This window comes from Salarias fasciatus, chromosome 14 (assembly GCF_902148845.1).
Source record: "Salarias fasciatus chromosome 14, fSalaFa1.1, whole genome shotgun sequence".
Lineage (NCBI taxonomy): Eukaryota > Metazoa > Chordata > Actinopteri > Blenniiformes > Blenniidae > Salarias > Salarias fasciatus.
Window position 1 is genome coordinate 4,403,666 of NC_043758.1, and position 13,251 is coordinate 4,416,916.

The 13,251-nt window shown below is 48.8% G+C and overlaps 1 protein-coding gene across 3 annotated transcripts in view; it reads right to left on the reverse strand.

The window, feature by feature from the left end:
* Window positions 1-13,251, reverse strand: part of nova2 (NOVA alternative splicing regulator 2) — a 69,382-nt gene that overhangs the window by 12,274 nt on the left and 43,857 nt on the right. For all 3 annotated transcript variants that reach the window (XM_030108805.1, XM_030108804.1, XM_030108803.1), the window contains one exon: window positions 3,073-3,239. In XM_030108805.1, the coding sequence (XP_029964665.1) occupies window positions 3,073-3,239 (167 nt within the window). The remainder of the gene's footprint in view (window positions 1-3,072; window positions 3,240-13,251) is intronic.

The window sequence follows — 13,251 nt, forward strand, 5'->3', positions numbered from 1 at the left end:
GGTGGAGGGGGAGTTCCTTCTTTGTGAGTGGACATGAGTGTTTATCTGTATGCTGCATAAACCCATTTAGTGGCCTCTCTGACATGGTATAAATAGCCTGAAGAGCAACATGGGGATTCGCCCTCGATTATAAGTGTTTAAATATCAGCAGCTATTAGCCGGCCCGTCTCCCCACGGCGGCTGGGATCATCCAGAACAGCATTACTCAGCTGTCAGTCAGCCTCAAGCTGCAGCTGCTCAGGATACAGATGCAAAGTGAACATAAACACTGCAAACACACACACACACACACACACACACTCACATATTAATGTGAGGAAAGTTTGCATCTGGAAGGATGGACTCAACACATGAGCTCAACACGTCAGGCCTCTTGTGTAACCTGTGCAGGCGCTGTGGAAATCATCCACCGCAATACTTCTGTCTGAAACTGTGAATGGTGAAGTACTGCAGTCTCCAGCGGTTGCTTGGCAACAGCAGCCGGAGCTGGGTGTGAAAAGCTGCGGAGGACCGACCTCAACCCCGTCGGAACGGATTATCTGAACGGAACAGAATAGAACAGAACAGAAGAGACCGAAACGGACACGACTCGGTCCGACTGGGACCGATCAGAACGCAACAGATTAAAGGCCCCAACAGGAGAAACCAAACTAGATAAGAACAGAAAGAAAGGGAATAGACCAGAAAAAAAAAACAAAACACTAGAGCAGAGCTAGAATACGACAGAATAGTATTTAAAAAAAAGATGAGGATAAATCAGAGCGGAATCAGCTTGACATTTGAAACAGTTTGGAGCAGAATGTAATAAAACATAGTACAATAGCACAATAATGCAGACAGAAGCCGCCGTACCAGACAAGACAAGACCGGATAAGAATAACGCAGAAATACATTAAATAATAGAGTTTATCACACAAGTAACAGGCTGAGCTGTTCGGGAAGGACCATGTTTGATTTGTGCATCCACCCCTGAGCGTGCTCATACTTTTCACCATAAATGATGCATTCACCGTCATACTTGACATTTTTTTCCGTTAAACTTGTTACAAGACAGAAACTTTGCAAACAGTGAAGAAAACATCAGCGTGCGAGAACATTCCAGCTCCGTTATCTGCAGCAGCTTTGAAAAGGCACGTCTGAGTTCAAGGCAGTCAAGCATGCGTGGGATCGGGAATTTATTGTGTGTGTGCCTGTGCGTGTGTGTGTGTGTGTGTGTGTGTGTGCAACCAATACTGATTAATTATGCATAAATCTCATCACAGCAGCACCTTAGAGCCGCGCTCTGTGAAAACACTGTCTGGCTGTTGTGAGCATTTGCCTGTGCGTCTGTTTGTTTGTGCGTCTTTACGAGTCTGATAGCTGTAATTATTCAGGACCGTGAAGGCGTAGCGGCCCTTCCCCGCCCGCGCCCCAAATGCTGCTCATGACAGAGGATGAGAAATCACATGCACCAGGGGAAAACGCACGCAACTCCGAGGTAACTCCGCATCCGAGAGACGGGAGGAAAGCACCACGCCTGGGACGTTGAAAACAAGAGAGAAAGAAACCTTTTTTAACGTCTCGGCCATTTTTTTCATTCTTTGAGGTTGTTTTCCAGACGACTGAGAGTGTTTCTGTGCGGCTGAATGCGCTGTCTGGCAGGCCTGAGCAGTCAATAGGCAGAAACATTGCCAGACCTGGCTGATCGATAGGGAGCAATCATGAAGAAAGAATGATGATAATCACTTTAACAGGTTGGGATCATAATCAATGGCCACACTAATTGTTCTCCATTACACAGCTGGTATTGGCGCTCGCATTCAGCAGTACAATCAGCAGCGTAATGAGTCTGTGTGAAGAACAAAGAACACGCGGCAAAGTTTCCGAGTCTGAACTTGTATAACTGTTCACACTGTGTGTATTCATGTTGAACATGTGATGCAACAACGACAGGAAAAGAGAAATCCTTCCCCTTTCTTCATTTCTATAAGCTGCTGGGGTTTTATTTCCCGTGTTAGCCGGGACCGCCTCCACTTCTCATGATCCCAGTTTCAGTAAGTGAGTAAAAGCATCTCTTCTTCCTGTGGCAGGTGGAACTCGACACCTAATGGCCACGTTGTCAAAGTGTAAATCAGTCAAGTCGGACTTCTCTGATCAATACTTATTGACATAAGCGTCCACCTTGTTCAGTCTGATCAGTAAGGATGTAAATTCAATCTTAAATGCTCCTGATAACAGCTGATCCGAGCAGAACAAAGGAAGGAGACGGACAGACGGGGACTGATCATTACACACTCCACCTCACCTCTCCACCCGAGAAAAACAGTTTTCTGTTGGTGTGAATGTTCATGTTACTTCCATCAGCTGTGTGTGTGTGTGTGTGTGAGAGAGAGAGAGAGAGAGAGAGAGAGAGAGCCACACAGTTTGTATGTTCACACCTCAAAACCTGCATCCTGTCCCATCAGACCTCCATCTCTCCTGCTCTCCCTCCTTTTCTTTTCTTCACCACTGAAGCGTTTCTTTGACCAGCTCCTCGCTGCTCCTCGCTGCTCCTCGCTGCTCCTCGCTGCTCCTCGCTGCTCCTCGCTGCTCCTCGCTGCTCCTCCCTCACTTCTTACTTTTTTTTTCATCTTTCAGCCTCTTTCTTCTCTCACTTCTCTGCTTGCATGTTTGTGCTGTATAAATGTTTTTTTTTCTCCCTCTTTTTTCATGCCTCATTCAGCTTTACTCAGACAGAAAATCACAGCTCGGCCACAGAAACACACACACACACACACACACACACACACACACACTCTGTGTGTTGCTGCAGAATAAGGCCCCGTAATGTCACACGCACAGATACACACACACACACACACACACACACACACACACACACACACACACACACACACACACACACACACACTTCAGAGTTTCTGTTTGGTTTACAAGAATAGAATAGAATAGAATAGAATAAAGTGAATTATTCAGAATGAAAAAACAAAACACTGAAGCTGGAATGATCGGAATGGGACCGAGCAGAACAGACTGGAAGAAGCCGTGACAGAACGAAGCACAGCAGAGCGGAGCGGTGCGACTCTGACTGACCTGTTTGACCCGGTCCGGGTTGACGGTGGTCTGCGGCTGCAGGATGCTGACGGGCTCTGTCTTCTGGGTGCTCTGCGGCATCTCCCTCACCTTCTCGGCGATGAAGTCATGGACGCCGTTGAGCGCCTCCACCGTCCCCTGAATCAGACACACCCGCTCTGTCGTCCCTGCGAGGACACAGGGAGAGACACACGGGTCAGAACGGGAATCCGTCCGTCCGTCTTCACAACGTCAGGGTGAGCAACACGTACGCAGCCAGACGTGAACCGGGGATCCTCTCACTGTGAGGCAGGAGAGCGAACCACTGCACATCACAGACTCAGAGCCCAAACAGACAGCTGTGAAAAATTATACTTTAGTCAGAGTGAAACTTCTCCCTCCATATTCCTTTAAAGCTCCTGCTTTCACTCAGACTTTGTGGAAATGTTTCCTGTTTGTTTGCTCAGAAAGCAGGTGGAGGTTTGCTGCAGAGTTCTGACCTGAATATTCACTTTTTATCGTTTTGAATGGAAACAGGAGAAAAAAAAACCATGGCACATACAGCTTCAGTAAAAAAAAAAAAAAAAACCCTGCAAGGAAAGAAAAGGAAACAGGAAGCAGTAATGATCCCCACTGGGAAATTACATGGTCGAGGCAGTAAAGCAGCAGCAGAGAGACACAGAGAGGGGAAAGTGGATATTTGAAATAATTGAACGAACTGGAGATTCAGATGTAGAAAAATGTATGTTTAAAAAAAAAACCCTGTGTGACGTTGGAAATATTCATAGAACAAAGCTAATTAAAAACCGCTATTGGAGATCAGAAAACCCGAAGAGCGTCGGAGATTTAACACATTTTCTCTGAAAACTGAATCAACACAGCAAATGTGAAAAGCTTTTTTGTTCCCTTTTAAATGGTTCTAGATTTGTAGGGTTGATACTTATGTGCATCTGTGGGATGAGCAACAAAAACAACCCTGAAGCAGTTCCTTCTGCTATCATTCTACCAAATGTTCCTCCTTTTGTAGCTTAGTGTATTTTCAGTGTGTCCGGGTCTCCTGTACATATCAGAAACACTCAGTTCACGTCTCTTTCCAGGATTTTTCTTCCGATCAGGAAATAAATTCCCCAGTGACACACACACACACACACACACACACACACACACACACACACACACACACACACACACTAAAAAACACACACATCCAAAGTTCTGCCTCAGCTTCAGCGGCACATGTGCTCAAGCAGAAACGGCCTCCTTAAGATTTATATCAGCTGTAAATAATCTGGATTAAATCCATCGCACAAAGAGAGCACACGCTCCGCTCTTCCAGCTCAGGAGGAAACCCGCTAACTTTGAATTGAAAATACAATCAGTAAATGAGATGTATTATCATTTCTGTGGTTACAGTTCAAACAATAGAGAATCTCCGTGTAAAATATGCTGTAAAGAAAAGACAGCTGTTCACTGTTAAAGCAGCAAATCTGCACTTGGACCTTTAATTTCACGCTGCAGAGAGAAAACATGGAGCTGCCTTTAGTTTTAATAACCTGAGTATGTGTGGAAATGTAAACATCTGCGTGATGACGCGGTGGGAAAAGGATCGATCTGGACGAGGACTGCGGCCAAAGCAAAGGCTCTAAACCACACAGTGAAAGTCAATCTCTCTCGCCCGCTCGCAATCTATTGTCTCTCCGTTTTCCTCCCTCTCTTTATCTGCCTCTCTTTCCCCTCCGTTTCCTCCCCGCCCCCACCCCCACCCCCCCTCGTCCAGCCGGATCGGCTCTTATCTGGGCCCGGCAGCGCCTGGGATGGCTCTTCCTGTCTCCTCCCTCTCCTCACATTGTTGGCCCGGCCCGGCTCGGCTTGGCCCGGCTCGGCCGCCACTGGGAGCGAAGGGATTGAGGTTTGACAACCGCCACATGCGTGCACAGCGGAGGGGAGGGGGGCGGCCGGGAAGCTGATAATTTACCGCGGTTTCGGCGGAGTAAAGAAAATAAAAAGCAAAGCCAAAAACAAAAGGGCGGCTTGGGTTTTCCTGATGAATGTTCTGCAGTTCAGTTACTCGTCATTTTATGTTTTAATAGACTAAAATATGGACAGAGGATGTGTGGACACGCCGCAGGACAGCAGCTGATTGTGTTGGGGGGGTTTGAGGGGGGGGGGGTGCTGTGACAACAGAGCTAAATTTAAAACACACAGCCTGTTTGACACTTGCAGAATTCGGCTACCTGGCTGTGCTGGACCTCTGGAAGTCCTGTTTACATTACAGTGGCGTTGAACCCTCTTCCTATTTTTACGTTGGGAGCGTCAGTTCTGACCACAGCCGACCACCGCTAGGCGCACGCTAACCTTAGCGCCCAGCGCCTCTTTTTGTGGTTTTATTCAGCACTGGCGAGCGGAGCGAAACGACCAGTGTGTGCATGAGTGTGTGTGTGATACCGAGGAAACTGGGCCTCGCCTCTCCCCGACAGCTGGTGCCCTCTGGGTAATCTGGACTCGTCCAATCAGAGGCGAGGATTAGCAGGCCATTGTCTTGGCATGAGTGCGCGGGTTGTGTGGGTCCGACTGCGTTTGTTTGTGTGTGTGTGTGTGTGTGTGTGTGTGTAGCTACGCCGTGTGATGGTGGCAGAAAAGGCCACTCTGTCACCGGAGATCACGCCGCCGCCGCCGCACAGCTGTGCTACTGCAACAAGGACCGACAGGAGTGTTCACCATGAGCGTTTACCAGGCACTAGCCGCTAGCTAGCTACCGCTGCTAACGACCGGCGCTAACCAAACACGACCGCGCCGCCCGTTCCACTCGACGGCTTCAGAAATTAGCCCAAATGAATGGATGCTTTCATTAACATTAGCATGCTGGCATCTGAGTGTCATGTTTCCCTGAAGGACGTGCACACACTCACACACACACACACACACACATGCTCACACACGACAGCCACCGACCTACAAATGCCAAAGCAGTGGCGGCGTGACAGGCTCCGCCGCCCCCTCGCCCCGTCAGGCCGGGCTCCGCTGGCTGTCAGACCCGCACCGCTGCAAAGACATCCATGCACGTGTGTGTGGGTGTGTGTGTCTGTGCATGTGTGTCTTTGTGTGAGAGTTCTGCACTTCGTCCTGTAAAATGAACCGCATCAACTGACATTAAAGACTTGGAAGCCGCTTCCAAACTCGATACGCCGCAGCTGCCGAGAGAAAAATCTGCTGAAATCTCAGTGTTTACAGAACGGCTGGAAGAGCAGGCGGCGGGTGAAGGCAGGTACCGTTTCCTCCTCACGTGAGCCGATCCAGTCAAATCTGAGCCGAGTTGACGCGAACGCGCCTCATTTACCGCAGCTCGGTGTTTTTATGAAGACAAAATATGCGACACATTGTGAAGTGCTGGTGGAAATCATGAGGAACATTTATCCCGTTTCTAATTTTTCTCTTCATGAGTGAATACACATGCACAGGAAGAACATGCAAACTCCACACAAAGAAGCGTTTGTGATACGAGTGCACTGACCACGACACCACCGTGTGGCCCAAACAGAAACTACGAGAGAGGGAAAATAATTCTCAGAAATGGCATTATCGAATATGGAACCTTTAGAAGAGAGATGGAGGAGCTCTCGCTCCACCAGCTGAGCCACAGCCGCTCTCTGTACGTCTTCTGTCAGACAAAACAATGCACCCCACAGGGAGAACATGCAAGCTACATGGAAATGCCCTGAATTCCAGAACCAAACCTCCTGCTCTGGAGGTGCAGCACTGGGAGTAACAGAGACTGAGGTTTTAACGGCTGCAGCTCTTCTCTCTATCTATCCGAGGGTGACGCTAATCGAAAGAGAAAAGCGGGAGTCTGTGAAACGCATATCGGGTTTGAACCTCAGCTCCGGATTCCCCCATGTGACCAAGTGACCCGCCACGACCGGGTTCAACTGCAGAACAGTCGTCATCCTCATGATCCCGGCTCTGGAAGCTGCTGGTTGTTTTTATCCAACTCAAGCTAACATGACTCACTCCTTCCTCCTCCTCCTCCTCCTCCTCCTCCTCCTCTCTGATGACCAGAAAGGCACCAGAGGTAGCAGACTGAAAGCAGAGAGCTCGCGTCGCCTCTGATTTGTGACTCACAGCAGCAAATGCGTGCTCAGCGTGGCGGCGCATACTGATGCTGCGGGACGAGGAAGAGCCGAGCGTCCCTCCAGATCGAACACTGCGAGCCGCGTGTCAACACCACGGAGATCAAAGCAGCGCCATCCTGCAGTGGGGGGGTCGGGGGGGACACCGGCCCGCCGCCACAAGATGCATAAAGGCTTCAGAGCAGCATGGGGGGGGGGGGGGGGGGGGGGGGGGGGCACACGCCACGTTGTGTTTACAGTTTGAAAAGCGAAAGGTCAACTGGATCCTGCCTCCTCGGGCTTGTTTGCTGCATCAGTAATGATCAGCAGGACAAAAGATGAGCTGGTTTTTTTCAGCGAGGGGAGCTCAAACATCCCCGGACGCAGCTCCCGTCTTTAATTGTGACGGCTGACCCGCAGCCGCCAGCCGTGATTCATTCTTTCCGGCGGCGTCGGGCAGCCGGGGGCGGAGAGAGGTGGCCGCTCGGGGCCACCGTACGACACGGCAGAGGCACATTACTGCTCTCGTTTCCTGAGACTGGAAGACCAAATGAAGAGTGTGGCGGAGCTCTGTAACTGACTCAGGTCACTGACAGCGAATTGAATTAGAATTTGTACAGTAACATCATAGTCAATGGCAAAACGACTGAAGGAAAACATGAAGCTTTACGCTACTTTAACCAGTATACTGGAGTGAATGGAGGGAAATACTGAGCTGCTAGAAAACGGCTCTAACGTACTGTGCACAGTGTATTATGTAAACAGCAAAGGATTATGGGAAAACATGACTACTACAATAGAGTATATCCTAAAATATAAAACATAATGTATCATATATATCATACATTATACATCATAGTAGAACACAGCTGCACACGCTACATGATGGCTTTTATATCACTTTTTCAATGGTAGAGAATTGTGGGAAACTACAAATTACTGTAGCTTTATGCTACAGCGGAGGTTGTTTTTTTTTTTTTTTTAAGTTATATTTGAACTTCAGCATTTAAGAACTCGACACCGCTGCTTGTTTCGTGTCCTTCATGAGTCCGGTCATCCAGGAAACAGGAAATTTAACTGTATTAATCATGCTGTGAGTTTTTCCAGATTCTGTGTTCTTTAGTAAACTTTACATTTTGTGAATTTAAAGAATAATTTATGAACTACTTGACAGATGGGAAACGTTGTTTTGGTGCTCCTTCCACTGAATAGTTTTAACTGTAAATGATTTGCTGCCAGTCCCTCCAGTGTGTCGGTCGGTCCCAGATTCTCAATATGCGTCAAAATGGTTTTTCAGCTCATGCGCTGTACGCACCGGCGCCAGTGTCTGGATAGACAACAAACAGTGTGAAGAGACTCCTGATAGACAAAGAATGATTCCTCTCACGGTTCACCATGACGAAGCCAACACCTCAATCCGTTCATCCAGAGACTCAAAGGACAAATTAAAGCAGAGGCCTTTATTTAAGTGTGACAAGAAGCTGCTGGAATATCTGAATGTTAATAAACCTACTCATGAAAAAACAAAAAACTCAGAGTTTCCATGACCTGAAAAAATTTAGCTTTTTTTTTTTTTCCTTCTTGGATTATTAATGTTGTTTATCTGTTCAGGCAACCACTGAAGGCATAAACAGAGCGTGTGTGTGTGTGTGTGTGTGTGTGTGTGTGTGTGTGTGTGTCGCTGCCATCAATGTGTGAAACAAGTTGTCAGAAGTCTTCCTGCAAAAGTGACCCATTTGTAAAGAAAAACGAAAGAAATCACAGCGCTCCCCTCCGAGAGTCCTCTGGAGAAACCCTCAAGTTCTCCGTCTGCAGGAAGTTTCGCCAAACTTTCCACGACATGTATAATTTAGAAAATACCGGCAGAGAATGAGAGGCGAGCGGGAAGAAGAGACGAGATGTGACAGAAGCGCCAGAGGTCTTCTGTTCACAGGTACGAGATGTTCAGCCCCCCCGCCGGGCGCCGACGCTCGGCTTTACACTCCCAGCTCCGCTCTGATGGAGGGAAGGCTCAGCGGGGGCGAGAGAGGGAGGGAGAGAGAGAGAGAGAGAGAGCTACCGGGGTTCACACGACTCGTGTCACATCGGAAACATGTCAAGCGTGGGAGGAAGAGGGGGAGGATGGGGGAGGCAGCGGCAGAACGACGGAGCGGCGGCCGCCACGTCAAAACGGAGCGACAACAGAGAGAGAGAGAGAGACGCACAAACACAGAGAGAGAAAAGCTCTGAGAAGTCTGTCACAACAAAGCAACGTCAGGAAAAAACACAGACGGAGGGATTCTGCAAGACGCACAGAGACTGGAAAACGTAAACAAAAAAACCAGGGACGGACGAGCAAGGCGAGTCTGAGCAAAACACCGGGCAGCGTCCGCTCGGACGCTTTCTGACGATTTATCGCTTCTGTGACGACGAGTCTGGAACCAACAGAACGATGCGACACGCCTCGGAGCAGCGGCGCCTTTCAGTTTCCTCGTCTTTAACAAGAGATTCTAGCTTGTTTACAAAGTTACAATAATGATGGTGTGTGTGTGTGTGTGTGTGTGTGTCTTGTGATTTAGCGGAAGTATTATTACAAGGTGCTAGCGGTTAGCAAAAGAAAGCCTCACTTTGACTGACTCTCTGTGTGGAGTTTGCATGTTCTCCCTACGATGAGGTTGAACAGTGAGGTTGAAGGTGATTATTCATGTCTTCAGGTGATTTTTTATTTTTTTATCACGTCGGAAAATAAAGTACGTTCAGAGTCCATGCGAGCCTCTACAAAGACAACAGCCTCAGAGATCACAACAAAATGAAGAGGAACCAGAAAAGAAAAGCTCGAATATGTCCAGAGAACATGAGGCCATAAGAGTCTGGAGAGGAAATGGCTTCGACGCTCAGAGCAAAACAACGTCTGCGGCTCCGCCGGTGCTGACTGGAGGCGGAGTGAGTCGAGGCCGCCGGTTTAATGTAAGCTCATTAAACAGATCTCCTCAGGCGGCGGATAAGCTCAGGTTAACCGGCTACTTCTGATCAGATCTGCTGGATTAGCCGGCTGTTAGAGGTGCGGCTCAACACCTCTATTTTTCCTGGAGGTGAAAGAGTGGCTTATGGGAAAACTGAAAGGCAGACAGAGGGCGATCAGATGCAGACGAGGCCGGCGAAGTCAGAGAGATGGCAGATAGGATCCCGTCCCGGTCTGGAAACCACCGCAGTGAGCTGCCGCGGGATCCGCACGCCGGACTCTCTGGAGGAGTCTCGTTCAAATACAGTCGATTCCAAATACAAGATTATCAAAATTCTTCTGGAAGAAACGTCAGAAAGACACGACCGCAGAGACAAACCAACGTCCGTCCATCGCAACACGGGAACAGAGTTTAGCACGGAAGTTTTCACCAAGTCTGAATGCATTGGCGAGGAGGCGATGGCTCTGTGTGGAGGACTGCATGATGGGTGAGGGAGGGTGAGCAGAAGAGGAGGGAGCATGTATGGATATGCAAGCACATTGCACACACACACGCAGCTGATGCATATAGCTAATACAGCTAAACAGTTTTTCATGCAGCTGGGCAGCTGTTGGTGATGTCATGAGTTGTTATTCCAAAAGGAGAGCGAGCTGAGTGTGTGTGTGTGTGTGTGTGTGTGGTGTGGTGTTGTGTGTGTGTGTGTGTTGCATGTGTGTGTGTGTGTGTGCAGGAGCGCTAGCCTGACTGCATGTGCTGATGTAATCAGGAGCGGTAAGGAAACTTGATCTGTCTCTGCTGCAGCAAACCGAGTCTTCATTAGAGAGAGAACAGGACTGGAGGAGGAGAAGAAAGGGAGCGAGGGAAAGAAGATGGATGAATAAGACAAAGAAAAGAAAAAGAAAAAGAAAAGAAAAGGGTTAAATCACAAGAGACAAAAACAAGATGACGGAAAATTTCAAGTGGAGCTCAGAGGAAGGAAGGAAGGAAGGAAGAAAGGAAGGATAATAGTGATAAAAAGAAAGAGGAGGAAAGAGGGGAAAACCTTTGCCGCTTATATGATGAAATGTGATGGTGCTTTGCGAAGTGCTGGCAGAGAGTCGTCTCCTCTGTGCATACAGGCCTATAACACACACTCTCCCGCTGGCTTCCACATCAGTTAATGCAGGGGGAAAAAAAAATGTAAAAAATCACGGTCAATTAGGAAAAACATCTTAAATCCTTCAGTAATTCCGGACAGCTGGCCCGGGTGCAGCTTTACTGGTCTGCAGCCACTTTTACTGACTTTTAAAGCAAGAAAATGAGGGAAACAAAGGGTTTATCGGGCGCTTTGGCAGACGGAGGTGTGGACGGTCCCAACATGAAGCTCCTGAAGAAAAGAGCTCCCAGTGAGGCTGGAACACTGAGAATGAAACATTCTCTTTTCTTGTAATTATGCTGTTTATTGAACTTTTTTTCTGTCTTAAATCCCCGTGCTGAGTCCACCGTGGCTCAGGTCTGCTGGGTTCCGCTGGTATTCTCCTGTTGTAAGGCTCTGTTTGTCTTGAGCAGACCTGTGGTTACGGCGGTGCATCCGTCCCGGTCCTCCCCTCATGTTTTAAAGCAGCGCGGGGGACGTTAAAGCAGAGCCCCCCCCCCCCCCCCCCACTGCTTCTGCTCACCTCACCTCTGCCCCCCCTCCTCCTCTCCTTATCTGTCTGAGGTCCGGCAGTGACGGAGCGCTCGGTGAGGAGAATGAGGCGGCCCGCTCCGGAGCAGAACAAAAGACGCTGGAAGAAAAGGCAGGAATTCCTCGGGCCTGATGTAACGCCTCTCGCTCCCGGAGACCTGCTGCTCTCCGTCCAATCTCCTCCTCCGTGTCCTTCACGCCTCCGGACGGCGCAGACCTCCGGGCCGCGCGCTTCGCAACATGCATGTTTTCAATTTCACAAGCATGCATGAACGCCAGGTAACGCGGCGGCGGAGGCGAGGCGTGCCGGGCCCGCGTCACCTACTTCCAGATATGAACGTGTCGAAGCAGCTTTGCAGCTGAAAGGTTTTAAAAAAGTGCACCGTGTCCTCGCCTCGGCTTTACAGCTGGGAGGAAAGTTAGTCTCTTCAAAACAACCCGGCAGTACATCAGCCTTGGCAGCGCTCTCATACCATAAATGACAGACCTTTTATTTTGAAGACGTTCTGTCATACTTCTGGCTCTACGGGTTTCAGAAAAACTTTTGGGATGAATTATTCGTCACTTCATTCCAGAAAAGGACTCGACTGCTTTTCTCTGACAAAACAACTTTTTTCTTCACCTTCTCTTTTCAGCCTCCACTCTCTCACAGGTTCCCATCATCCTCCTACTCCCTCCTCCTCTCCTCTTCTCTTTCTCCTTCTTTCTTTCCCCTGGCAGCAGGATCGGTGTTGCCCAAGTGACCCGGCCCTGCTGAGCAAACAGCTGAAAAGATGCCTCCCTCTTTCCTCTGTGTTTTAACCCCTCCGCCTCTCCTAATCTTCACCTAATCTCCTCTTCTATTTATCTCTTCCTCTCTATTTCTACCCTTCCTAATTCCACTTTTTCCCCCCACCTGCGAGTCTGCTCTGCGTCTCCACCCAGGTCAACCTGCCACCTTCATTAGAAGACAGAAATCGTGTGAAGCACTCCGGGTGTTTAGTGGAGGACGTCTCTCTTGGTCATACCAAAAGCACATGGCTGGCGAGCGAGCTGCAGCATCATTAGTGAAGCTCGGAAGCGGTCTTTCTTAGACGGTGCTTCTCTTCCAAGTTTTCCTACCTTCGTCGTGTGGAAAGTGTTTCTAGTTCGGCTCAAACACGCGGCTCTCTCATGTCTGCCCAGCGTCTCTTTGGACACCTCCGGCATCAGTCTGGGCCAAGTCTGGCAGCGAGATCGCAGCCAGCGCAACAACAACAAACAACAACAACAACAACAATAATAATGAACGCAGTTAGGAGGTGTTAGAGATTACAAAAGTAAAAGCTAGCACTTGTCTGGGGCTAACAATACTAAGTTACTTAACGTTCCATCCTTAGTTTGGTAACTTCGAGATGGCGAGGCGTGCCTCTCCAGTAAACAGGAGTTTAGCTAAACAGTAAACAGCAGCTTCAGATAAAACTAACCCCAACGGTCGAGTTTTCAAGAGAAAATGAAAACGTAGTGG